The sequence below is a fragment of the Glycine soja genome, chromosome 11, assembly GCF_004193775.1.
Source record: "Glycine soja cultivar W05 chromosome 11, ASM419377v2, whole genome shotgun sequence".
Classification (NCBI taxonomy): domain Eukaryota; kingdom Viridiplantae; phylum Streptophyta; class Magnoliopsida; order Fabales; family Fabaceae; genus Glycine; species Glycine soja.
Window position 1 is genome coordinate 9,056,759 of NC_041012.1, and position 26,965 is coordinate 9,083,723.

At 30.7% G+C, this 26,965-nt stretch overlaps 3 protein-coding genes across 5 annotated transcripts; 1 reads left to right on the top strand and 2 right to left on the bottom strand.

Annotated features, from left to right (window-relative positions):
* Positions 1-1,295: 1,295 nt before the first annotated feature.
* Positions 1,296-8,386, bottom strand: LOC114375238 (SWI/SNF complex subunit SWI3D-like). Of its 2 annotated transcripts, XR_003658733.1 has the most exons (8): positions 7,820-8,386; positions 6,142-6,674; positions 4,840-5,493; positions 4,328-4,494; positions 3,531-4,219; positions 3,147-3,343; positions 2,617-3,063; positions 1,296-1,619 (listed from the first exon to the last, which is right to left on the bottom strand). XR_003658733.1 is itself a non-coding variant. In XM_028333010.1 (7 exons), the coding sequence occupies exons 1-7, from the start codon at positions 8,346-8,348 to the stop codon at positions 2,689-2,691; spliced, it is 3,144 nt and encodes a 1,047-aa protein (XP_028188811.1). In that variant the 5' UTR covers positions 8,349-8,386; the 3' UTR covers positions 2,049-2,688. The 2 variants fall into 2 exon arrangements, 1 of the variants encoding a protein (XP_028188811.1); XM_028333010.1 differs by lacking the exon at positions 1,296-1,619 and having other exon boundaries at positions 2,049-3,063.
* A 7,076-nt stretch (positions 8,387-15,462) lies between these two features.
* On the bottom strand, positions 15,463-17,030 carry LOC114373567 (organ-specific protein P4-like). Of its 2 annotated transcripts, none has more exons than XM_028331050.1 (2): positions 16,903-17,010; positions 15,463-16,290 (listed from the first exon to the last, which is right to left on the bottom strand). In XM_028331050.1, the coding sequence occupies exons 1-2, from the start codon at positions 16,945-16,947 to the stop codon at positions 15,622-15,624; spliced, it is 714 nt and encodes a 237-aa protein (XP_028186851.1). In that variant the 5' UTR covers positions 16,948-17,010; the 3' UTR covers positions 15,463-15,621. The 2 variants fall into 2 exon arrangements, with proteins under 2 accessions (XP_028186851.1, XP_028186852.1); XM_028331051.1 differs by having other exon boundaries at positions 15,466-16,287; positions 16,903-17,030.
* Positions 17,031-22,031: 5,001 nt separating this feature from the next.
* Positions 22,032-23,364, top strand: LOC114375990 (BURP domain-containing protein BNM2A-like). The gene is made up of 2 exons (XM_028333880.1): positions 22,032-22,217; positions 22,328-23,364. The coding sequence occupies exons 1-2, from the start codon at positions 22,146-22,148 to the stop codon at positions 23,153-23,155; spliced, it is 900 nt and encodes a 299-aa protein (XP_028189681.1). The 5' UTR covers positions 22,032-22,145; the 3' UTR covers positions 23,156-23,364.
* Positions 23,365-26,965: the final 3,601 nt, after the last annotated feature.

Here is a 26,965-nt window from a genome sequence, read left to right on the forward strand (position 1 = left end):
GACATCAAATAGAGAATGTTGTACGTCTATTTTCGTTACAAATCTGTTAGCAACCATGATTGTTGTGGTCATGCTTTAGAGGTTCAGTGATCAACTCTCAAAACGCTAGTTCGCGATGGTGATTTTCTATATTCAGGAGTTACTCAGTAATCTCTTGAATTATTGAAACCTAAAGAGATGGTGATTTTCTATAAAATAAAATACAAGCTTCCCACCAAATAATTTATATCCTTGGTTAAAACATGTACTGAAAACATTAGGCGATGCTTTGAGTGTTTATTTTTCGTTTTTATATTTTATTTTCATTTTCTGAAAAGAATTTTTTTTTTAAGATTTAAAAAATGTATCGAGAAGAAAGTATTTTAATGTATCATCGTGTTTTTTTTTTTTTACTTTTTTAGAAAAGGTTAAAGATGTTGAAAACAATATTAAGCATACGTATTTTCTTCTTAGTTTTTGTTTTCTTTGAAAACAAAAATAAAAAATAATCAAATCAAACGTCATCTTATATTCGAGATTAAGCTTTCTCATGTTTATATAAATTATGCTTACGATGGATTTTCTTTGGGTTTGGAAAAAAAAGTTAGTGAAGGTGGAAAGATCCTTCTGTATAACTGCGGCCGACAGGGGCTCACCAGGTATATTTTCCCAAACATGTGAAAAATTACTGAAGAAGTCCGCGCAAAAACAGACTGAAAATAAATTAGAATCACTAATTACACGTATGACTTTTGGTCATAAGGCATAATCATTGATATCTAGACCAGCAAGCAACCAAGAATAAAAAATAAAGCATAACTTCCTAAAGCCGAGAAGAAATGAGGAAACCCTTGTATTAGTTATTTAATTCTATGATAGTATGCATTTCCAGTCATTGTTTTCCTGAGTTTGTAAGATAAAAAGTTATTCGGTTAAATTTTTAATGTTGCTTAAAAAGAGATAATATTGCAACAACTTATAATGTTAAGAATTTAAATGGAAGTTGATACTTGAATCTTGTTTGAATAAACTTAAACAAATACTTGTAAAATATAGAAAAAAATAAAAATTCAAAATAAAAATTAACATATTCACATGCCATTTAATTTCTTCAAAAATTAATTTTAACTTAAGCATAAAATAATTTTAGCTTATAGAAAAAAAAACCAATCTATTTTATCCTTTTTTTCTTATTACTTACTGAAAAATTCTTCCAAACATGGTATTAATTTTATAAGGTAAGGGCGGGAGAATCGATGTTGAGATGTGAGTCAAGAAAGAAATGACGGGGAAAGAACAAAAAAACAGCCATACACTGTACCCAACTCTTGGTCATTGCCAGACTGCTATATATCTTTATGAAGTCATCGAAATTTCAATATGCTCTCATCCAATAATGTAGTGAATAACATTCAAGTTAGAGGATTGAACGCGCACATTCTGCACAACTATCCACTTGTTTTAAGTTAAACACCTCAAAAATAAATTTTAAAAAAATCGCTCTACAACTTCAAATAATATATCATCTGCGGCTGCACCTCATAACAGGGAAAGGATGATCTTCCAATTGCACTACCGAATTCCCAATAGTTGTCAATTTGGAGTTAGTCCTAACCAGAACTTACCTTTGACAGAATTGACTGGATCAAAAGACCGTGGGTTAATAATGCAAGCAACAGGTATCTATAACTGAATTAGTAATAATAGAACCAAACAAGCATTTAAACTGGAACTAAATTTATTTTTGGTCTTTACATGTTGACTCATTTTCAACTTGGTGCTTGTACCAAAAGTTTTAGTTTCTGCATGCACAATCGTTTTCAATTTCATCCTCGTTGTACTGTTATTAGGACACCGTATATTGCAGTTATAATACAGAAAAAGGGAAGGAACTACTAAATTAAAAGTAAGGAAGCCATTTCTAACAGAAAAATCATTTCATAATACTGATTGGCAAGTATTTGGCAATGTACAGGAGCAACCAAACAATTTCTGTCAACAAGTAATTATAATCCATGAAATTCTCCTATTGTAGATTAGCTTCTCAATAAAAACAACTCAAAAAGGTATTCCTTTGCACAAAGGGGTCAACCCCTCTCTAAAGCATGTGTATTTCCAATAAAAACGTGCATAATACAATCGGAAAAATAAGAACGGACCAAGTACTGATTCTATACATAAAAAAAGTAATTTGTTGCTATTCAATTCAGTTCTCCCACATACTTGATCAAATACATGTTGGGCAAAATGAGAAAAAAAGGACCGGTGACAAATTCCCAAATCCCAATATCAGAAAAAGCAAAAACCAGTTAAAAAAATAAGGTCAAAGTACAAACAAAATCATCATTTCAATCATGGGAAATGGACTGTCATTCTTTCTCAAGTTGAAATATTTAAAGTTTTCATCTACACGAACTTGCTAAATATTCTCAAGTTGAACTCCATATGTTTCTTCTGCTTCTTTAGCATTTCCTAATTCTTATCTTTTTACGCAATTTCCTCTCTATTTACTTTGTCTAAAAATACCAGTCATTGAATAAACTAGTCTAATAATATTCAACTGAGGTACTATAAGAAATATCCTATCTTGACCTCAACTAAAAGAAAGTCCCCAATAAAATGAGAATGCATACTCACATTGTCAAAATGATGGCGAGCGAGATCAGTAAGTATGAAGACATGAACTTCTTTTCCATATGTACTCAACATTTATTTTGTCCCAACAGAAGAAAGCTTTTCCTGGTTAGATGGCCGAACTGAATTTCCTGCTGCAGTTGAAGATACTAATGGGTTTTGAAGAGTAGTTGCTACAGTGCCTGCAGGTCTAGAAATCAGTGGCCTTGGTGGATTCATCATCATTTGTGGTCTTGGGAGTGAGTTTGCAATATTTGTTGGAATTCTATTGGTAGTTATAGATGGTGGTACACCTCTAGATGAGGAAGGTGGTATACCAAGCCGTGATGCAATTATCAAAGCACGCTCATGATAAAGCTTATGCCGTGATCGCTCTACATGCTCCCTTGCCCTCATCACCACATTCTCCACATCATTGAAAAAAGCCAACTTTGTTTCCAACTTGTGCAACTGCAAGCAGACAGAATTTACCAAGAAAGTCGGGAGCAAAACATGAATACAAATGAGATCTTTACCAGGCCATGAGATTATACCTGCTTTTCTATCAACAAGGAAGTAAGCTGTCGAATTTGGTCTTCTTCCTGATTTGCTAGAAGTTTGGCTTTTGCTGCTGCTGCAGCAAGTGTAGAAACTGCAGCACGTTTCACTTTCTCAAAACTGCTATCCTGTTTAGTCTCAGTACCATCATCTTCCACTTTTGCTCCATTATCTGCATGATCTTTACCTGCCCCTGTATGTTGATTTTTGTGGATTAAACTTGAAATATGACAAAGACTCCTCAATAATTGAGTTAGACCTTAATTGCTCCAGTACATCTCAAATTACATTTTATGAACAACTATGGCATGTCTTCCTCTCTTTTTTGTGTATGTGTGTGGATGAGAGAGGGAGAGAAGGTGAGAGAGAGAGAGAGAGACCTGTATTTGGACCATTTTCAGCACCAGAATTTGATACAACAGGATTTGAAGGTGACATCATATCTACATCCTTTTCTGTCCCATTACATTGGGATGATTTTGACGTAATTAGTGGCTGAGAGTCAATCTTTTCCGATGGCAAGGAATTAGAAACTCCATCAACATCCATTACTGAGTCCGTTGTTTCTAGAGATTCACAAGCTGGATTTGTAGGCTCTGGATTTTGAGGCTTGCTCTTAGTTGAGGGAATAGAATTAGAAACCATTTCAGCATCTTTTGATGTGTCTGATAGAAGAGAATCAGACACATGTTTGTCTTTTACAGAAGGGCAAGATTCTTCAATTAAAGTTTCCTCCTGAGCCTTGTCAGAACAAAGTGGAATTTCAGCCTTGGATGTTGAACCACCTGAATTATGCAGAGTGGCTGGTGCTTGATCATTGGGTAGCTTTGCATTGTTGGGATCATTACCATTGTCAAGCCCACCTTCATGATTACTCACTGCTTGCTCCTTTGAAGAAATGGGTTTTTCCAAGGCTCCATCATCTGTAGAAGCCGGCTGTCCCTTGACTTCTAAAGCATTAGTTTCAATTTTTGTATTACTGTGATCATTCGGTAAATCTTTATCCTCCAATGTTGGTTTATCCTGTTTTACATTTACTTCATCCTGATCTCCCTCACTTTTAGAATCCCTATGATCCATTCAGACATAACATTGTTAGTCCCAATCAACAACTGGACTAGTTATGGAACTACCAAAATGCAAACTCTCCATATAAAGTTCTAAATAGATCACATACCTTTCAGAATTAGTCGGTTCCTTCTCATTATCTGGGGGATCTTTTAAAAGAAAGCAACACCTTGCCGCAAGCTCGGTGCCAGGTGAATTTCTTGACATGGATTTTATGGAGCTATGAGCTGAAGCAACAGCCACATCAGAACCCACCAAGTGTGCAAGGAAAGTTGCCTGTTGAAGAAGGCAACATAATATTACTTAGTAAGGGAGAATGTGTTAAACTTAAAACATGGAAAAGATATACATGAAATGACACAAGGAAACAGAAAGATTGTATATAACGTAGTAAACATTATTTAACAGTCTAGTGAACACTAGCAATTTTATTTTGCAACACTTGGACAGACATGACCCAGTGCACAACCAACAGTCACATACTTACAGCTAAATATAATAATTAATTGTTGTGCTGAAGATAGGGGACTTACATTAAATAATTTGAAGTGGATACTCATAGCATACCCCAAAAATACAGAATCAAGTGCTACTATTCATGCACTGAAACATTCAACTTACCAGTGCCATGACAGGATTACCCACTTCAGCAAATGAAGAAGGGCCTTCAGGTCCAGGAGAATAACCAACAGCTGCAAATGCTTCCTTAAGAGCATTTATAGCACAGTCATTGCCTGCTTCTTGATCAATCTTTACCTTAACAGCATCTTCTGATTTAGAAGTTCCCTCGGTAGATTTCTCATCACTGCCTTCTTGTAACTTTGTAGTCTCCTCCTGATTCACTTTCACTTCAAGATCTTCAGCCTTGGAAGTTTTATCATTGTCTTTGATGCCATCACTAGTATCATTCTCAATACATTCTGAAGCATCCTTGTCCATAGATGAGTCATTGTTTGTTGCAACTGGATCCACAGTTTCTTTGCAAACAGCAACAACATCATCATCACAGTCAACAAAGGTATCCTCAATTGGCATTTGAACAAAGTGTAATATGCACTGAGCTTTTGTTTTTGTTCCAACATGTTCTGCAATTTCATTCCAATTTTCTTTATAAAGTTCTAATGCTTCAAGGAGCAGAAGAGTCTCTTGATCAGTCCACTTTCCACCATTAACCCCTGCAACTTCAGCTGGTTCCATGAGTATAAAATCCAACGAAGACATGCCAGAGCCAAATCTTCTATTACTAAAGCAGTCGGTACATAGATCAAAATCTGCCTGTCAGGACACATCACAAAATATACAACATGAAGTGCAGGAGCAAATTAAATAATCATGAATAGCCACATTCCAACAATAAATTAGTGATAATTCAACTAAAGAGAGAAGCAGTTAACCAGTCTGTTGTTAAGTAAATTACAGAAACCATTGTACCACAAAACCAATCTATATAAACAATGACATTTCAAATCAGCAAACAGTTAGCCTCTCTTGATGAATGATTCGTTTGCAAGTTCACTAGTATTTGAGAAGGTTTCAGAAACTGACTGTAGCTGTTCCACTTTTCTAGAAATGTTCCTATATGGTTGGCATTTAACCAAAAACATTTTGAAAAATCTAAATCAATTCAGATAAGATTGTAAACTGATTCCATGACATCAAGCTACAAAGTTAATTAATGGAAAACATTTATTGGATGCATCATAAATATGTGCAAATAATTTAACTCCTCACTAAAAATGCGAGGTAAACCACAAACACACCAACCAATGGAAATAATGCTACAACTTTTAAAAGAGGACCAAGTTTGGGACAATTGCATTTGAGTAGTATACAAGGGATAATTAATAAATATTTTGAAAGTCATATCTTCAGTATATCACTATAACGTGCACTTCGATCGCTTATTCAGTTATAGATACCAACCTGCTTCTGGCAATGGTAACGTTTGCGAGAACAATCAGCAGAACAAGAGTTGCAATGGTACTCAAGCATCTCAACTGCTGGCCCCTCTTGTTTCACCAACTCTTCAGCAATTGTAGACTCCGGAAACAAGCCAGAGGTAGTAGCTGGAGTCATTTGGCTAGACCTTTGAACAGGTGGACATAATTGGAGAGTTTCAAAGTGATACAATTTTTCAAGCAATGAATTCTTTTCAGCTTCTCCATCATCACTGCCAGTGGCCATAGCAGAATCCATTGAAGGGAATGGGTGGAAGTTAATTAAACCCCAATAGTCCAAAAACTCCATTACCTCTTGCCTAGCATCTGAGTCTCCAACATTAAGCTGTGACATATCTTTCAATTCAATTTGTACGTTTGGATTTGAATGAAACTTCTTCATTATCCAATTCCTTATCTCCATGTATACATCAGGAGTCCGATTATCAGTCTTGCTATTAAAGAAAGAAGGCAACATTTGCTTCTCAATTGGATGAATACATGACCATGAAAACCAACCTGAAATCGAATTCCAAAGAAAAAACTGGGTAACTTAAAAATAAACTTTTATACCTTTGGGTCAACACTTAAAATATGCTTATTGCAATTAAATATTGATCCAATAGAAAATCAACCATTGGGACACTTGGGGAACCAAGCATTTGCATAACAGTATTACTAGTATCTTGTTGGACAGCAGAAGCATTGTACTTACAACTAACTAACATAACCTGGTGCCAGAAGGCTCCTCGCTATGCGAAGAGTCATTGTACGCAATCTTACCCTTGCAACGAGGTTGTTTCCAGATTCGAACCCATGACCCACCGGTAATCAAGGCACAACTTTACCATTACACCAGGGCTCGCTCTCATGATAGAAATTAGTAATTAGACTACTCCCTTCTTTAGATTATGCAACATACTTTACTCCCAAACCCAGTGGTAAGGATGATACGTTGGCTGTGTGGTTTTGTTCTTGTTTAGACTAAAGAAAAATCCAAAAAATTAAACAGAAACACTCAATCGACATCCACACAATTCTTCCTGATCTTCCTTACACCTATCTACCACGAAAGACTACAAAACATTCAAGTTAAAAGCTCAACATAAGGATTCCAACAATAATCTTATGAATAAAGGTCTGTTGAGGCGGGAAAAAACAATACAAAAAACAATAATTCATTAATCATTAGTGAACCAAAAACGGGAAGCAAGGAGTCACACTGTTATTGGTTACTTTACTTTTCCTTTTATTGGCTAATAGCTATTTTGCTAAGTCACATTAGGGGAAGGTCGACTCGGCCTAGTAAAGTTTCAGAATTTAGAACAACCACACGCAATTTCCCACACCAATCCTCCTCTATCCATAGCACGACTCAAATGTAATTAAGAAAAACAGCTCAGTTCGGGAAATGAAGAATATTTTATGGAATGGGAAGAAGAGCAGCACAATAAAGAAGAGCAAACTACAAATGGTAAAAACATAACCTGAGAGAACCTATCATGCACCAGTTCAGCCGAATCACTCGTTCATTCCAGAACAAAAAGTGAACAAAAATGACATAAAATCAAACACATGATGTTTTCTAACACTATCCACTGCAATTGAAGCCCTAAACCTAAACAGAAGCAAATTAGGGTTTGAGAAGAGGCACAAAGTCTCACCGCTGTGAGTGGGAACCACGTGAGCATTGGCACCGCGAGATCTGATAGCTTCGAATTCGGCTTCAATCGCGGCCTCGAGAGTCTCCCACTCGCTCTCCTTCTTGAGCTGCTCAGCGAGCGCGGCGGACTCGGCGGCGGAAGGGTGGGCGCGTTCAGAGCGTTTGACGGCGGCGGGAGCGGAAGCGCCGGCGGAAGAGGAGGCGGAGGCGAGGTTGTTGGGGGTTTGGCGGGCCCTGGTGAGGGGGCCATTGTGGAGGGGAGGAGGGTGGAGCGGTGAGGCCTTGTCGCGAGAGGCGCGTTTGGAGGGCGCGGAGGAGGAACCGGAGGCGCTGAGGGCGCCGGACTTCCTCTTGTTGGCTCCGGCGCGGCGGCGAGAGGTTGCGGGCTCTGATGCCGGCGAATCGGCGGCGGAGGGAGCGGCGTCGCGGCGTTTCTCCTCCATCGAGACGAGAAGGAGAAAAGGGGGGTTAGGGAAAAAAAATATTTGGGTGAGTGAAACTGTGGTGGTGCTGGGCTGTCTTCCAAACATATACGTCACTCACTGCCCTTCTTTTTGTTATTTCCACTCACTCCACTCCCTATGGCTATGTAATGGGGAATTGGATCTCTCCATTTCCTCTTTTCATCTTCATTACACAAAACATTGTTTTTTTTTTAATTTTTTTTTAATTTTTGTCTTTAACCTTTAAGAGTAAAGTGTATTAACTATTAACATTTTATGAGATTGCATAAATTTTTCTATCTTTTTTCCAATTTTACACTAACGTCTTTGATTGTTTTAAAAATATTACATTATTATAACATATTTTCCATTTGATGTAAATGTTAAAAAAAAATAGATAAATTTTATGAAATCTCACTAAACTTCAGCATCATGTGTTGTTTCAAGTGAAAATTAAGCAATGAAAGTGTTTCATTGCTGAAAGTAATTAAAATACTTTCTATGATTTGTTTTAGCTAAAATAAATGGTTGCTTCTTGATTTTTACTTTCAACAAAAAATGAAGTGGAAATTATATGAAAGTTTAATTTTTAATAAATTATTTTTTTATATAATTATGTGTGTTTTACCTTTTATAAACTCAAAGTCTTTATTATCGTTTTTAACGATTTCATGAAACTTGTTTGACTCGTCTTTTGTAAGTTTAAAATTTTCATTATTATCTTTAACAATTTCATTGAATTTGAGTACATGTGTTTTAATATACATAATTGTGATTTTCCATTACAATTCTTAATTTGTGTTATTTAAAATGTTAGGTTTCAAGTAGACATAATGCACAATTTCTTTTATAATAGTCCCTTTCATCTATTTGTATTTTAAGAAGCCATAATCGATTATGCTTCCTTGCCTCACAAGCTCATGATAATCAATTATGATAACATGCATAATCTATTTTGTAACCAAAAATTAACAGCAAAATGGGTTGTGATAATGGTAAGAGTACGTAAATGATAAAGAAAATTTGGTTACAAACACATTAAAGAACATACTTAACATAGTGACAAAATTTATATTTACTCTCAAAATCAAGTTATGGAACCCTATAATAAAGATAATTGTTGACGGAATATTTTATAATTCATTCTTTAATGTATTTTTTAATTATTATTACTCTATTCTTCAATATATATTTACTTTAAAAATTTATCCATTAATAACATAACTAAATTGATTTAAGAACAAGTTATAAACAAAGAAAATGCGTAAATAATATAATATGATAACGAGATGGGTTCTTATGCCTTTATATTTTCTGTCTTATTTTTCTATTTTAATAATTTATTAATTAATTAAAACGACCACATGCTAAATGGAATTAGATAAAAAAAATGTTAAATGGAATAAGATAAATTTGTACGGTATTGATAGTGGCAAAATGATTTTTTTTTTTTCTAAATGAGGGTAGATTGAATTTTTGTTATTTTTTTACTTTTAGTTTTTTATTATTTACCTAACTACCTTAATTCAAATATTTCATTTTTTTTCTAACTGACAAAGTATAAATTTAGTCTTTAATTTTATTATGTGACAATTAATTATGCCCTTAACATTGAAGATTAAATTTAGTGAAGATCATTAAATTTAGAAAACAAATTGATAATGATTGTCAAGTTTTTTTTTTCTGAATTTTGTCAAGTTTTTTTGTGGACAGAAGATAATGATTGTGAATTTCAAGGATTAAATTATTTGATTACTGTATATAACATGGCAGACTGAATTAAATGGTATATCAATTTCAGAGACTAAATTATTAACAGTTACTATTAGCAATCATAAATAAAAGTTAGTGACTATATTTTATTTTTTATAATTCTAAAGACTAAATCAATGTATTTATAATTTTAGGGACTTATTTTACATATCTTTCACACTAAATATAAAGACATAATAAAATTACACAAAATTCAGCAAAAAAAAAAAGAAGTTACACAAATATATCAAATGAGAAAGAATATGGTCACTGCTGGTGTGAAGGATGGCAAAAGAGAAGGCAAAGACTAAAGAGGAAGACAAAATCAACAAAAGTATTCAGATGAAATAATGGATAAATCATGTGCTGTCATGGCCAATTACTGTTAGTAATATTGCACATTCCTTTGCTGTGATATAATGATAATGATTTCACGTGGGAAATCTAGTTGAAAAACTACACTCTGGATTCTAGTTCTATTCAAACAAAGTTCAGTCAAAGATTCTTTATTTAGTACCCTTGGCAGTTGCAACCATTTGCAACTGAACCGAAACAGTGGAGTACATGTTAGTTTGTTGTCAAATCTGCAATGTCATTGAAAATAGATGTAATGTTCCCGCAAAGAACAATAACATCGGGTAAAATTATTACGAGTACCCTGTTCTTCTGAAGTGGTTGGTTTGAAAATTAGAAAATTTAATATATTCTTTTTCAAATTCGTATACGGAATTTGTAATAAATTAGTAACTTAGGTATCATGTTCAATCAAATGATTTAAACACAGCTAAATTCTTAATTGCTGCTAAGTATCAATGGATGTCTTCGGTAGAATTTATTATTATATATTGCTACAAAAATGGTTAAAGTTTTTTAATTAGAATTTGTTATCAGAGCCTTGATAGGGCAGGGAGCACAACATGATCGAAGATATAATGATGATATTTTTTTTGTCCTTTTTATTTATTATTGCTTTACTTTATATACGTTTTTATGCATTTTGCTTTTTTTTTGGGGTGTTTTTTGTTTTTGTTTTTGGTCTATTAATGAAATGGGCCTATGCAGCCCATGTTGACATTTTGTAACAAGACCCTTTTTTTAACGGGCTCAAATGGTCCAAAATAGAATTTCATTATTTGCAATAAAAATAAAAAGGTGAATAAAATTGACTGTTTACGCTTTATGGTGATATACTTAAGAAAAAATTGAAAATAAAAGGACTGTAATGTAGCAAAAAGTAATGAAACATGGCATCCTTATGCAAGTTTTAAAAAGTTGGGGTCATTTTTTAAAACTTTCTAACCCCTGCAAAACCTGCAATAAGAGGTCAATATTAAAGAAGATGAATATTTACAAAAAAAAAATTATGTGTGTGATAGAATTAGGAAGTCATTGTTTCACTTATCTTGTATTTTCAGAAATATAAAAGTATAAATATTTGTTAGGAGGTTATCAAGAAAATATTTCAAAGTATCTTTCATTTCTAGAAAAATTATACTCTCATCATGTTTACATAATTTTTATTCTCATGTTAATATTTTATGGAATGTGACAAATTATTCTCTAATTCCGCTGTAACTTTCATATTTACTTTTATTTTTTATTCATTATTTTAAAACTTTAAAAATATTTATAAGAATATTAAAAATTAACCAAATACATCTTTATATATGCCAAGAAATAACATTCTCAATTATAATATTCCTAAGGATGTAATTATTGGAAATGCAAAATAATTCCGTAAAACAAACGTACCCTTAAAAGTTAAAATCCTCCTTCATTTGCCCTTAAAAGTTTTAAAGCAGACGCTCCATTTATTTTACTTGCCGTGGTTGTTTGAAAAAAATATGAAAAAAAATTAGTTGAGTGAGAGATAAAAACTTCAAATAATTTATTTTTATCACAATTAAATCATAACTAAGATATCATTAAGAATTTTAAATATTCTTGTGTTGGTAATACATAATATAATAATATATTAATGCTACTATAAATTTCATATTATCAAAAAAATAAAAAAAGTAAAATTCATGAATAACAACAATGAATCATATTATAAATCCTTATTAATTTATTTCACGTTTTCTCTCATATATCGAGATAAAAATTAGAAGAAAAAAAGTGTAAAAGGTTTTTATATTTATTCAATTACAATCTGCTATATATTAGTGTAAAAACTTATACTGAAGATACATGCCTATTAACTCCAAAATTTAGTTTAGAGTCCTTAAAAAAATTAGCTAAAAAAAAACTCTAAAATTTAACGTGAGGGTACTATACGATTAAAAAACCATGGTTAATATGTCATGGAATGCATTACAAACACTACCCACGATTTTTTTTTTATTATAACGATGGATCGGTGATGTTTGTTGCTTCTATGTTCATCGAGTGACGAGTGAATTCAGCAATGGCAACCGTTTTTTAAAACTATACAACATTAGTTTCTGAACAGAGTTTTTGTGCTAATATCATCTATTCAACCTCAAGTTTCTAAAATTACATGTTACAGAGGTTGCCAGTTATAAATTCCAAGAATCCTAACATGCTCTGAATATATTTTAGAATATCTATGTCCTCATTTTTCTTACTTAAGTATTTTTAATTAGACCCAAAATATATTACAAATAGACCCCACCTAGCTATTACTGTTTCCTAGAATATATAGGGGTTAATGACTTAAAACGTGTGCTTCATGCTGCTACTGGAATTGATTAAGGACAAGTGGACAACTGATTTGTTCCTGGGATTGATCTTCACTTCAGCTGATTTTGGTTGCTGGCTTTGTTCAGTGTAATTAAATAGTAGTGGCATGCATTTGCTTAAATGAAAAATGGGTGAAGGGTGGTTCTGAATTTGAGGTTTCAATTCATGAGAGTAAAATGAAAGCAAAGATTGGAATGGGTCACGTACTTCAATTAAAAGGAAGCATGGAGGTTGACCCTTCAGGTGAACGTATTTGTATAATAAGGTTTTATGATTGAAAGTAGAACAACCATGGGGGTAGAGGTGAGTTTTCTCTGGTTGCTGTGATGGGTTTTAATTTTTAGAACAACGGTGCAAAATAAATAATTTTTTTTCTGAAAGTTATTATTGAAAATTTTCAAAACTTTTTACTCAAACGTTAACCTCTTTATCAATTTATGATCAATTCATCCCAACTATATATATTTTTTTAATATATCGAAGGCAATTTTATAATTCATTTATGCTCTTCAAAACATCAGTCATTGATCAATATTTATCCCAAAATCTTTAGTGACAATGGTTCTATCTTTCCTAATAAATACAGAATATATTTTTCAGCTAATCAGCTGACTTATATAAATTTGCAACTTTTGCTCCTAGTTCAGCTAGTAATTAATATACAGTATGGATTTTTTTTAACGAACACATGGAAATTAGAATAATCACCAAAGCTTTAATTGATGCAATAAATAAATGTATGAAAAACACTCATAATTGATGCTAAATCAATTTAATCTGCATGTCATTGTCTTTATTCCGAATTGAAAAGCAAAGAATGAGCATTCCCTGATTCCCGCAGTCTAAGACAGGATTCGGACAGCTAGCCCTTGATATTTGTCGAGCACCGGTTCATTATTTGAGCAATGGACCGATTATTAATATATAGAATTTTAATGGGCATTGCTCAATCAAATGGTGTATTTTAATTTTCTAGTTATATTTATCTTTTAATTATTAAATTGTATTTTTAAATTATCTTTAATTAATTAAATATGAATAAATAGAAATATATGATTTTATGTTTGTAATAAGTAAAATATATTTAAGTAATTTGATTTTTTTTGAAAAATTATAAAAATGAAAGTAAACTATTGGTGATAACCTCAATGATAAGAACAATATACAAAAAAAATATGAAAAAATTGCCCGTTATTATTATTATTATAAATCACCCATTATTTTGAAAAAATACCTTAAGTTATTCAGAAACAATAATGCATCGGACCATATTATTTATTGGATACACTTGTACAACATATATTTGCTTTCCTTTTAGTTACATTAATACAACTCGGAATTGAAAATTATTAAATAGACTTGAGAGTGAAGAAATGAAGAAAAAAGAAGAAATCATGAGTTTCAATTGTCTTACTTACAAAACTAATAACTAAAATTGACATAAAAAAACATTAATGCATTGATAGTAGCGTCCATTTCTATTTTTATTTTTACTTTTTTTTAAAAAAAAATATACTATAAACTCATACTACTTCTTTTATTTTATAATAGCTGTCATATAAGAAAAAATAAGTTTCAAAATAATTATTATTTTATCTTTTTTATGTCATTTTAATTATTTTTTATTTATTTATATTACTTATAATATTAATGATAAACAATAAAATCTATAAATAAATTAATTTTTAATTTATAAAATTGTTACTTATTTCCATTTATTGATATTTTTTTAGTTTTTGTAATAAAATTTAGGACTATAAATATTATGAAAAAGGAAAAGTAAAATGCATGTCCTAGTTTTGTCATTCAAGACTAAGCACCCGACTAAGCATTGGGCAAAAACTAGGCAGGCGGTGTTTCACTTTATGATTATTGAATTAAAAAGTTTCAAAGCGAACTCTTTAGATTAAAGAGTGTTTTTTTATATTATGATATTAATGTGAAATATTCATCATTTTTATTAAAAAAGTGAAAAGTGAATAGATAATTTTTAGTAAATTTTTTTTTCTTAATTATATTTTCTTTTATAAAATTTGAACTTGAAATTTTATTTTAGGAATCTGAGCCCAATTTTATTTGGAGCAACAACATCTTGATAGATTAAAGAGTTAATTTTTTTGAAAGGAAGATTAAAGAGTTAATATAAACCCTTTAATAGTGAGCATTATAGTGGTTAGATTAAAGGTGACTTGGTAGATGGTATGGTGGGAGTTGATTCGAATATGGTTCTCATCATACACTATTTTACGTATTATCTTTAAGTGTGTATTTGAATTTTAATTGGGGGAGCTAGAAAGTAGTTTTGCTCTCAAAGCAACAAATATTTCCTTCTTAATTTGTGCATTTGAATCCGCAAATTAAATATACATTGAAATTCATAGGTTTTATTATTTTTTTTCCTAATTTATTTTTTAAGTTTAATTTGATTCTCTTATTAATTATTTAAATATTTATAGTTTCAATTAAGTCTTTTACTTTTAAAATGTTTAATTATGTCTTTTATTTTAAAAAATGGATTTAATTTTGTAGTGAAAAATGAATTTAATTTGATCTCATTTAAAATAAACTTTTGTCCTATTTTTAAAATTTTTTGGAGTAGATAGATGAAAAATGAGACCAATATTGAATTATTTAAAAAATAAAGAACCTAATTGTACTATATTTTAAATAAACACAAGACCTAATTTAAATCTTTACGTAATAAGATGACTCAATTGAACTTAAAAAAATTAAAAGACTAAAAAAATAATTAAAGCAAATATATATTTTTATTTTTCCAACTTTTAGTCCAACATAGCCGAAGTTATTCAAAATCTATAATACTTCACACCCTATTTATTCATAGGATACATTGATATGGAGCACGATTTTCTTCGACTGTATTATACAATTACTTGATTTTCATTTAATCACTATACTTGGTAGCACTTGCTTTAGGTTCAGAATCGTACTTGGTATTTGACCTGGATGCAAAGTCATCATACTTGCTAATATTTGGTCTCGGTTCAAAATCATCGTTTTTGGTAATGCTTGATTTGAGTTCTAAATCATCATATTTGGTAACACTTGGTCTCGATTCAAAATCATCATTCTCGGTAACGCTTGACCTGAGTTCAAAGTCATCATACTTGCTAATATTTGGTCTCGGTTCAAAATCATCATTCTCGGTAACGCTTGACCTGAGTTCAAAATCATCATATTTGGTAGCACTTGGTCTCGGTTCAAAATCATTGTTCTTGGTAACGCTTGACTTGAGTTCAAAATCATCATACTTAGTAACACTTGGTCTCGATTCAAAATCATCGTTCTTGATAATGCTTGACTTGAATTCCAAATCATCATATTTGGTAACACTTGGTATGGGTTCGAAGTCACTGTTAACTTGTGTATTTGTAACTAGAGACTCTTCACAATGGTTTTTGGAACCTTTACCAAGCTGCTCTTGAGTCTTAGGGTTATTTTCAGATTGAAATGAAACAAGACCTTGAAGTCCTTCTGGCATTTCCTGATCTTTCATGATCATTTTCCAATATTCCCCTGGATCTTTTCTTGATTCCGTAGTGGCAGCTAACTTCTCCACAAAATTTGCGCATATAGAGAAAATTAACAAAAAGGGAAACGTTTGTCAAAATGTTATCTCCATGCCTAACTAACCCAAGATGCCCATGCACAATATAATTTCAAACTAATACTAGATAATTCGATCAAAATGCCAATAGTAGAGTTGAAAACTATATTAGATTAAAGTTTTAACCGATTCTACAAATAATCATGATTTTTTACACCCTTTTCTTATACTATATTCTTACACTTTATAAACATTGGTGAAAAGATTTTTACCATAAAAAAACGCGTAAAGCAAGGTAGTTGAGATTCAAGCATAAGTAGTGTAATAAAAAAATGTGATAGGATATTTATCATTTAGAAGTAGGGAAGCAAATATTAAAAAGAACCTTGGACTACATGACGTTTGAATAGTTTAGCATTATAAATAAATAATTTTGGCAAGACATTCTGATTTCTCCTCATTTTGTCAAGCTTATTTAGATTCCTTCACCCCCCTAATACTGATAAATTAAACGTATCCATTTAAATCCCTAAATACTGTGAGGAATGGAAAATAACTAAATAATATCAAGAGAAGGAAAGATAATAAAAATTGTGATACAATGGAAGGTGAACATACCAAGAAAGCAAATAGAAGAGGAAGCAAAGCAAGAGCAGGCCTCATTGTCAATTCAATAATATATAGAACGCCTCTCGCTTCGTTTGTATTTTGGATTGTATAGCTCACTGCCTATTTATAGGGGGATAGCCAACTCACATATGATGTCATATTTATATGTTAATGCACAGTTGTTAGAACATTATTGAAACCACTGAGAATTGACCCACTACCATCAGGGTTATATCCAGAAAACATGCGAACGAGTAGAAATGTACATCAATCAATCAATCAGTGTCAGTGTGAGTAGTTGTTGTCAATTTTTGAAATTGTTATAGATCTCTTATATCTTATATTTAAGATTGATTTTTATGAATAAAAAAATTGTATTAAAATCAATTTAAAACAATTTTGGGACTTATCCACGTTATCCAAGGATAAAATAAATAATTTGCCAAAATAATTCATAACAAAATTTTCCACCCGTAGCACAAAATAAATTTAATCTTATATTCAAATACGGTTTTTTTATCTCAAGATTTTTATTTAAATCTGCAAATAAGAACTTCATTAAAATAAAGGATATGAGTACAAGCGATACCCACCCTTACAACATATACAAGTCCATATCCTCTATCCAAAGAAGATAGATCTCGAAACTCCCAACTCAAAGTATATCGATCTCCAGATCGAATTGTATAATTTTTTTTTAGTGTGAGAGATGAAATACTATCTTTTTATCAATAAATATTTATTTATTTGTTTTTTTAGAAATATTTGTTGAGGATTTAAACATATGATTTTTTCTTCTTTCTTTTTTTCTTTATTATTTTTTAACCATCACCAAGTCAATGTTATATATGCTAGATGAAATACTACATAATGAAGTGTAACTAAAAAATGGTGGAAATTAACTTGTCCCACCTATATCTTTAAATTGAAGGCTTTATTGAGAAAATATATATCTCCATATATTGATGAAAAATGATGAAATGAGTATGTGAGATAAAGAGATCCAATTCTATTTATTTTTCAAACACAAATAATAGTATATTTTATAACTCATGTCCTTCTTTTTCCCTCATTGCTTCTTTTTTTCTTTTCATGTAAAATGAGAGAAGATGGCTGTCACCTTATAGACATGTGCATGCTAGCAAGGGAGTAATATTAGATCAATAATTATCACGCCATAAATGTTTTGCTCATGAAAAGTGTTACATATGCAAATAAAGCTGGATCACGACTTCATAAAGAAAATTTTCTGTTGATCCTATCGATTGTGGTAAATCCAACATTAAATATAATTATGTCGTAGGTAGGTTGCTTTAGCACGTTTTTTATTTTCAATTATATCATAGGATTTTCTTTTGATACTGCTGATTGGGACAAATCATGTTATATAATTATATCGTACGCATCATAAATAGGATTTACAATAAAAATAAAATAACCGATTAAAATATATCATCTCTGGGTGCAAAAGTAAATCAATATCTATATTTGTATGGACACGAAGACAAGATTTGGTGAATCGGATCGGATCAAACTTGATCCTTCCTATGTATAGAATAAAGAGCATCATGACAATAACTATTAATAACATTCATTGGATAATTGAAATATTGAATATGGGTTCATTATATATCGATTAAGTTTGTGTTTCTTCTACTCCCAATACTTTAATATATCTTAGACAAACACCAAATAATGACTAATTAATTAATTAATTTAATTTGCCGACATTGGAAAGAAAATGGTTAAAAATTGATATTTCTAATCCTACCATGGATTTATATTAAAAAATAATTATATTAATTATTTATATTCACTACAATTAATTTTATGTAATTTAATAATAATTGAGTGATTGATAATTGTTATGCATATATAATTTATATATTTAAATCTCATAATAGTTATTTACTTTTCTCTCTTTTAATGCTTCTTTTGGGTTAAAATATTAGGAATTTAGTTTCTTTTGAATTTTTATCCCGTGGATGCTAAAGTTAATTAATTTACATTTTTTGTTGTATTTTTTTTTGTAAAATTACATGGTAGGAAGCCTGAAAGATGGTTGAAGAATTGAAGCAGCGCGCTCAGCATATCAATAATCGCTCAACGCAAGGAAGGAGCCAATCCAGTGACTTTGCGCGTGTCTGATGGCTTAGCCTGCATCTGGCGACTTAGCGCGCATCTAGCAGCTTAGTGTGGTCACTTATACCAGTTTGACTTTGTATGTGCGCTCAACGCACACATACAGACTTAGCACACAATCAATGCTAAAAAACATGACCGTACCACATTAAAGGAGAAAACTTGGTAAAAAAAACAGCTGAGACCAAATAGGAGAGCTAGGGCACGAGACAAGAGAGGAAACCCACTCACTCGGGCACCATTTCCTCCATTTTCTTCCATTTTTTCCATCCCTCTTGTTTTCTTTTTGTATTTTAAGCCTCTCATAACAATGAGAGGCTAAATCATCCCATTGTTGGGAACTCAACAACCAAACATTCTTGATGTAATGATTTTTATTATCTGTTTAATGTTATTTTGATGTTATTGTTTCTTTTCTGAGTTCATTGTCATGTTTATGATTAGATCACCCATGCTCACGTAGTGTTATAGGGTTTATGTATTGGAAAATATTTATATCCTAAGAACTTGAAAAGAGCATCTAGATAGTCATGTCTAGGGATAAAATGATATTATTTAGGCTTATCTATGCATCTTTATTCCCAAAGCAAATTATTTGATGTAACTATTAAGGGATTAGGAGTAAAATTGGATAATTTAGACTATTTTACATGAGGGATCATGATTGTGGTAGATTAGCAAATGAAAGTAATAATTGAAATAATGTTAAATGATGAAAAATCTCCAACATTGCATTAAAAATAGTTTCAGTAAGCCGAACACCCAACACATCACGAAACTCTGCATCAATCGACAACTTACCACCCCAACGTTCATCATTACTTAACAAATATCGAATTTAGTTTAATATTTGCTTAAAATTTGAGATATACAAACTTTGAGTACAGTCAAAATTCCTGTGAACTCAACACTTGAACTTACCATCTTAATTATTATTTGAATGAATTGGTACACTTGTCAAAAAATTAACATTAACCTGATAGATTATCAGATACTTTATAATTATTAGCTCATTAGGAGTTAATGGACAATTAATGAAAATTCCAATAGGTTATTAATAAATAAAGATTATTGGTTTTAATCTAATATAACATAATCACATTTTTATTTTCCTTTCTCTCTATTTGGAAGAAATTAGGTACCTTTTTTTTTATAATGATTCCTAATTTTAGTTTGTGATTTCCTGTCTTTATTCTTTCACTTCATATAATATTTAAGTAGTGAATATCTATAATTCATATATATTAATCACTATATCCTTAACAATATATATCTAACATGTTATATATACATCTTTAATAATATATTATTTCTGATTTTATATATAAGAAATAAATATTTAATTTATTAAGATTAATGCAAATAATTAAATTAGATAATTTTAACAATATTCCCCCAAAAAATATAATTTTAATAATTAAATTAGATACTTATATAATGCATTCTTTTAAATACTTAATTTATGGTTGTCATGTCAGAGTACAGGCTGCATTTTTAGCTTCTCATGCAGATGTAGCTTTTGCATAAGGAATATACTCTTCACACATTAAAGTCTGGTTACTTGGTGCTTCAAAAATCACACAAGTTGTGTTTCATGTACTGCCATTTTAGATGCTTGAGTTAGATGCATGTGTATGGTACACTGATCGATGAATGAAATTTACAAGTCATCTGAGATTACTGTTAGGCGTATGACTTCTCTGAGCACGTATATACAAGACGATGCCAACTTTCATAAATTTCCAGTTGTATCATTTTTCTGGGCACAAGGTTTTTATTTTGTTTAATGTCTGTTTTTCTTTTTATTTTCTTTTGTGATTGACATAAGCTTTTAACTTGGTATATGATGTGCTAGCTATTAAGTTATAAAGCTGGTAAAAATTTGTGGGCAAAATTTAAATATAATCTAATTCTATCTAAATACTGTAACATTTTATTGGGTTGGATTATATCAAAGTTTTGAGAAAGTCATCCAAATCAAATCGCAAATTGTTTTGATCTTTGGGATGAATGACATTTTGCCTAATTTAAAAAACGATTCAAATCTATTCGCAATCTAAAACTGAAGAGAGAATGAAAAAGATATTAAAAAAAACATAATAATATAAAATATATATTTAGATTGTGAAAATACATGTACATAATACAAGTTATTATGTACTAGTAATAAATTGAAAAAAAAAAACTAGTAATTAATTCAAACTAGCTAGTTATAAGTACATGATCCAGCAATAATTAGGTTATGCATTATGAGTTTATGACCAAATTTAACTTTAAAACACGAATCAACCCAGATTATTTCGGATATGTTAGATTTATGAGTCAGGTACTTAGGTAAGGTTAGACTCGTGTTCACCCTTATCGCTTAATTTAGGTGTTGAAATGTCTTTTCAGTTATCGAACTAAATGTACTGATTTTCTATTTTCTGCATTATTAAAATGATTATTTTCTTATTATTTTTTTACTTATTATCAAATAATATGAAGATAATATTACGAGTTATTTAAAAATCTAATTTTAAGAATTAACTTTGAAAGTTAAAAAATAAAAAATAAATGTATTAGAATGATTTGGATTTTAAAGCACACAAAGAACAGCATTTCTATAATTAATCTAATTATGTGATAAGGAGTTCAAAGACCTGTGCATATGAAAAATATGTTGGGTTGGAATAAAAAGGTAAATCTCTTAAATGAATTTTAATATCTTAATGAATTAATTATTGAGTTTTGGTTGAAAAATACTTTGGGTTCATTTGTTTTTTTTACAATTATCAACTAATTAATCAAAAATCATATTTTGTTTCATACTAAAAGTAGTTATACAAAAATTAACAAACTTGATCATACATATTTGTTGTTGAATGAAAATATAAAATGTAGATATTATTTATATTTGTTCCTTATTTTCGATTAATGTTATAGAAAGTATTGGAAAACTGACGTAAATGAAACACATGTTTCTAATGATTCAAAATTGGTCTTATTTAATCTTATCTGAGTGTTCAGTAAGAAATTCATTACTCGAAACTATTTTTGAGCCACTAGGGTACGTGTTCGATAATACTGTGGTTTCTGTTCTTCCAGACTAAGGTAAACGAAAGTGCGCAATGCATGCAAGCAGCAAAATGGGTGAAAAATATAAACCTTGGATCATCTTTCTTCATCTACTAGTAATCACGGTACATTTAATGCCCAATATTTTCCTTGTAACATAATTTCATTTCAGTTTTCACTGTTAGATTCTTTAATTAACGAGTAATTAAGCCGATGTTTGCTGAGTTTTTTGTAGTGTTCCTGCAATAGAAGCTGCAGAGCCAGGGGATTGATTGAAACAGAAGACAAATTCTTCAAAGCAACCTCAAATGATCATCATGAAACAGAACATGCACATGCTCACTCTCACGTGGATCACATAGATCCTTCTGTGATGGTGTTTTTCACCATCGAAGATTTGAAGGTTGGGAAAACAATGCCTATTCATTTTCCCAAGAGGGACCCTGCAACATCCCCTAAGTTGTGGCCAAGAGAAGAAGCAGATTCACTTCCTTTCTCACTGAACAAACTCCCAAACCTTCTCAAAATCTTCTCTGTATCTCAAAACTCTCCCAAAGCCAAGGCCATGGAAGATACCCTTAGGGAATGTGAGACCAAACCCATCAAAGGAGAGGTAAAATTCTGTGCCACCTCTTTAGAATCCATGCTTGACTTCACTCAAAGCATTCTTGGCTTCACATCTGATCTAAAAGTTTTGTCCACCTCTCACCAAACCAAATCAAGTGTCACTTTCCAAAACTACACTATGTTAGAAAATATCATAGAAATCCCAGCTTCCAAGATGGTGGCTTGCCATACCATGCCTTACCCTTATACAGTTTTTTACTGCCACAGCCAAGAAAGTGAGAACAAGATTTATAGGGTCCCACTTGCTGGTGAAAATGGGGATAGGGTGGATGCTATGGTTGTTTGTCACATGGATACATCACAATGGGGGCATGGTCATGTTTCATTTCAAGTTCTGAAGGTCAAACCGGGAACCACTTCTGTGTGCCACTTTTTCCCAGCAGATCATCTCATCTGGGTTCCCAAACTGCAACCACAAGGTTTTGCAACCATGTGACTTTAGTGTTAGTGTTGTGTGCTTATAATTGTATCTCAAGACTGTTTGATGTTTGAGTTTTTCTTTCTTTGACTACTAAAAGATGTGCTCAGTGGGAGCTAAAGAAATAATGCAAAAACTTATTATCGGTTATTTGGCATATGTAAGATTGCTTGTTTTTTAATTTTCAGTATGAAGTGTGAACTAAGACACACATCTTTTAATTTTTTGGTTGAACTCTTTTATTGTTAAATAATTATAATTGGTGCTTTTTAGTTTTTACATTTAGAATCAATTACGGTATATATTGTACCGAATACAACCTTCGTCTTCTTTTTAGTTTTTTTTCAATGCCTAATCAATTAGTCTTTTAAGTAGGACTTTCGTCTTCTTGAGTCATAAGTACAATACAACCTTCTATTCATCTCCTGGTTTGCCTGAAGCCTTTCTTATCTTCAACAAATGGGTATTAACTTAGCTCTAAACCGATAACGTTGAACTTGAATCTACCATGCCTTTAATTTAGAATTTGTAGGAGCAAAATGCTGAAGTGCTTCTGGCATGAGTTTTGATTTAGAGTAGGAAGAAGAAAGCCCGTGTCAGGTTACAATTAATTACAAGGGATATATATCTTAATTTTTTTTTTGTCAATAACACAAATTAAGGCCCCCAATAAGCCGAAACACAAAACTCCAGCAGACAAAACCAAGTGATACATACGTTACGAAGTAAACATAGGAATATTAATGAAACCGTAGTTATGGAATTCCGTTTTCTTTAAAAAGTCTTTGTATAAGTAATTGCTGTATGGGTTTTTTTTTATTAAGTTACACATCCTTATTTTTCTTTATTTGTTTTATTACAAGTGTGTTAATAAATTATAATTAAAAAATATTTTCAAATACTTAACGGTATATAATTTATTAATACAGAGATTTGTTAACGTACTTACTTTTATTTTTTAATTTGAATGTGTTAACAAGTTATAATTAAAAAATATCTTAAAATACACTAATTTTTTTAGGCAAAAAAAAATATATATAATATAGTTCAATTTGTTAAGTAACGTGTGTGAATTAATATAAATTTTCTAAAGTTCAATTTTTACTAATAAAAAAATATAATTCTCAATGGACCGTACCATTAATGATCAATCTATATTGGAAGTATATAATTGTACCTCCATCTATCTTATTCTTTAGAGTGTATTTTTGCACTCTTATCTTCATTCACGAAGGATAAATAATAAGTTTATGTTTGACAAGATATTTTAGTTAATTTTTAACTTTTGTATTAACTAAAAAATTTATTTAACTATTTGATAAATAAATTTTTTAGTAATTTCTAACATTTTTAAAATATTAACTTCTTGCTTTTTATATATTTTTCCTTAATATATTTATCAAATATCTTGATTATTCTTTTTAAATAAATCATAATTTTATTATTTTTCTATTATTTTATACTTTTCAATTATTTTATTAATTTTATTGAATCCTTATAATTTAGTCAGATAATTTTTTTGTTTTTAGCCTATAACTTTCAACTAATATAAAAATCAACAAAAAACTATAATGGTAATCATGTAATGATAATTTGTCAATAGATGCGAATTCATTATCTATTAATAAAAAAAGTATATGAAAATGTGTTGATAATATTCTAAAAAAACTATTTAGAAGGTGTCATAAAACAAAAGCTAACAAAGTGGTAGATTGGGCACGCTGTACACAAGGTAACTTGTTCGAGAGATTTTGTGGAGAAGTCACGTGCTCCACAGTAGGGATCACTTGAACGATGATGAAAGCATGTGCTCTATATCAAACTTTCTTACCTATTTGAGAATGTTCCTCTATGGTACGTAATTTTATTTATTACAAGTTATTGATTAGGACAGGAATGATCCATGATTTTAATCAGGTGCAAAGAATAAGTTACCACCTAAAACTGAGTCCAAATCACAGAACAAATTCAGAGCAAGTCGATTAATATATACCAATTAAAGCTTTTGTGTTTAAGCATATTATAGGTCGAAGATTGAGTGGCATTGGTTTTAGTTGTTGGGGTTGAACGGCACGTCTTTAACTGCCATTCTATGAGTACATAGCCACAACTATAAGTCCTTTCTGATTTTAAAATCTTAAGCTGACAGTCAAATGTCAATTAGACTCATTAAAGTGCCCTTCAATTCTCAACCACTTTAAAATAAGGAGATTGAGGGAAACACGTACAACTAGAGATGCATGTGAAATCCCCTTTGTAATGTTTCTTGCTCAAATGAGTATTCCAACCACAGTCACATTTGGCATGAATATTGTGTGCCACTGTCCTCAAAGGATGAGATGCTCATTTGACCAAGCAATGTTAAAAAGTGGGAGGTGACCAACAACAACCACTTCGGTCTATTGTTTTTGGCTCAAACGTTTACTAACAACTAACAAACATTGTTTATTTCTAAAATGTGTCATCTTTGATCTCCCCAAATTCATTTCTTAAGGGGTACTTCATTGATTTACAAGTCTTCCTCCTTGCATCACTAGAAACTTTAATCAGTATTTATTTAAATTAAAAATTTCAATATGCTCTCTCTGCTTGCGTTAAAAAAAATGAGAAAAGAAAAACTTTGTATAGAAAAGAACCTTTTGCAGGTAAGAAGAAAAGAGGTGAGAAAAGATCTGATTCATTCCACGTCCTCTCTGGGGAGGAAAGTGAAAGTACACGATGGAATCATTCACTGAAATCCAGCAAGTAACGACAACATTACATAGTAGGGTACTTGCTTCTCTCTTTTCTCTCTCAAACTAAAAAAATAATATATTACAAATGTAAAAAATATGTTTAAATTTTTATTATATTTCAAATTTCTCTCTCTTTTAATTGTACAATTTATTGAACAAGTATCATTTTTCTTCTTTTAATATGCATTGTTTTTTTTAATGTATTTTAAACTTTAAAATATTTTTTATTTAACTAAAATATAATAGACTAAATATACTAAACTGAAATTAACATAAGTAAACTATAAACTATGATATTACATTATAAGAAACTGCCAAAAAAATATAAATATTCAATGCAGCAATGTCCTTACATTTAAATCCATTTTAAAGCAACTTGTGAAAAGTGCTACATATGTAAGCAGAGTCAGATCATGAACAAGATTTTCTTTTGATATTACAATAATATAATTACATCGTAGTCTACTAACTGTGTTTTTTTTATTATTTTAAATTACATCGTATGTTTTTTTATACAGCTGATTGGATAAATCCTATATTATATAATATAAGGTTTTACGATAAAACCAAAAATAATTGATTAAAATATATCATCTTTAGGAACATGATGGCAATAATTTAAAACATACATTGGACAATCCAATATGGGTTGATAGATTAGTTAAATGTTTCTTTCAACCCCTTCCTTCCCTCGCGCGCACACTTCAAAATATTTTAGACAACCTAATAAATACTAGTAATTAATTAATTTAAATGAATAGTGTCGATATTAGAAGTAAAATATTATTGAAACCATTATAAAAACGTAGTACTTTTTACAAAGGAAATGAGTAAAACTCAATTTAGGCGATTTTATGAAGTAATTAAGTAAGTTCTTTAATTACTTTAGTTTAAGTTAATTTACGGAAAGTTTGTGGACCGATATCTTAAATGTAACCAAATACATTTCACATAATGCAAGTTATATTTAGGCTCGAGAGTGTTCAAAACCTACAAATAAGTAAAAAATAAAACTAATTAATTCGATTGGATATTTTTTTTATCTAAATTTAAAATCTAATTCAATATAAGTAATATATATATATATATATAT

What these genes read in the sequence shown, in the direction of transcription:
- LOC114375238 (XM_028333010.1), bottom strand. Translation starts at nt 8,348, where the DNA reads ATGTTTGGAAGACAGCCCAGCACCACCACAGTTTCACTCACCCAAATA. An exon ending in CGTGGTTCCCACTCACAGCG is followed by an intron (nt 6,675 to 7,819) that starts GTGAGACTTTGT and finishes ATTCGATTTCAG; the next exon opens with GTTGGTTTTCATGGTCATGT. An exon ending in GAACCGACTAATTCTGAAAG is followed by an intron (nt 4,220 to 4,327) that starts GTATGTGATCTA and finishes AATGGATCATAG; the next exon opens with GGATTCTAAAAGTGAGGGAG.
- LOC114373567 (XM_028331050.1), bottom strand. Translation starts at nt 16,947, where the DNA reads ATGAGGCCTGCTCTTGCTTTGCTTCCTCTTCTATTTGCTTTCTTG. An exon ending in CTCTTCTATTTGCTTTCTTG is followed by an intron (nt 16,291 to 16,902) that starts GTATGTTCACCT and finishes AATTTTGTGGAG; the next exon opens with AAGTTAGCTGCCACTACGGA.
- LOC114375990 (XM_028333880.1), top strand. Translation starts at nt 22,146, where the DNA reads ATGCATGCAAGCAGCAAAATGGGTGAAAAATATAAACCTTGGATCATC. An exon ending in TTCATCTACTAGTAATCACG is followed by an intron (nt 22,218 to 22,327) that starts GTACATTTAATG and finishes AGTTTTTTGTAG; the next exon opens with TGTTCCTGCAATAGAAGCTG.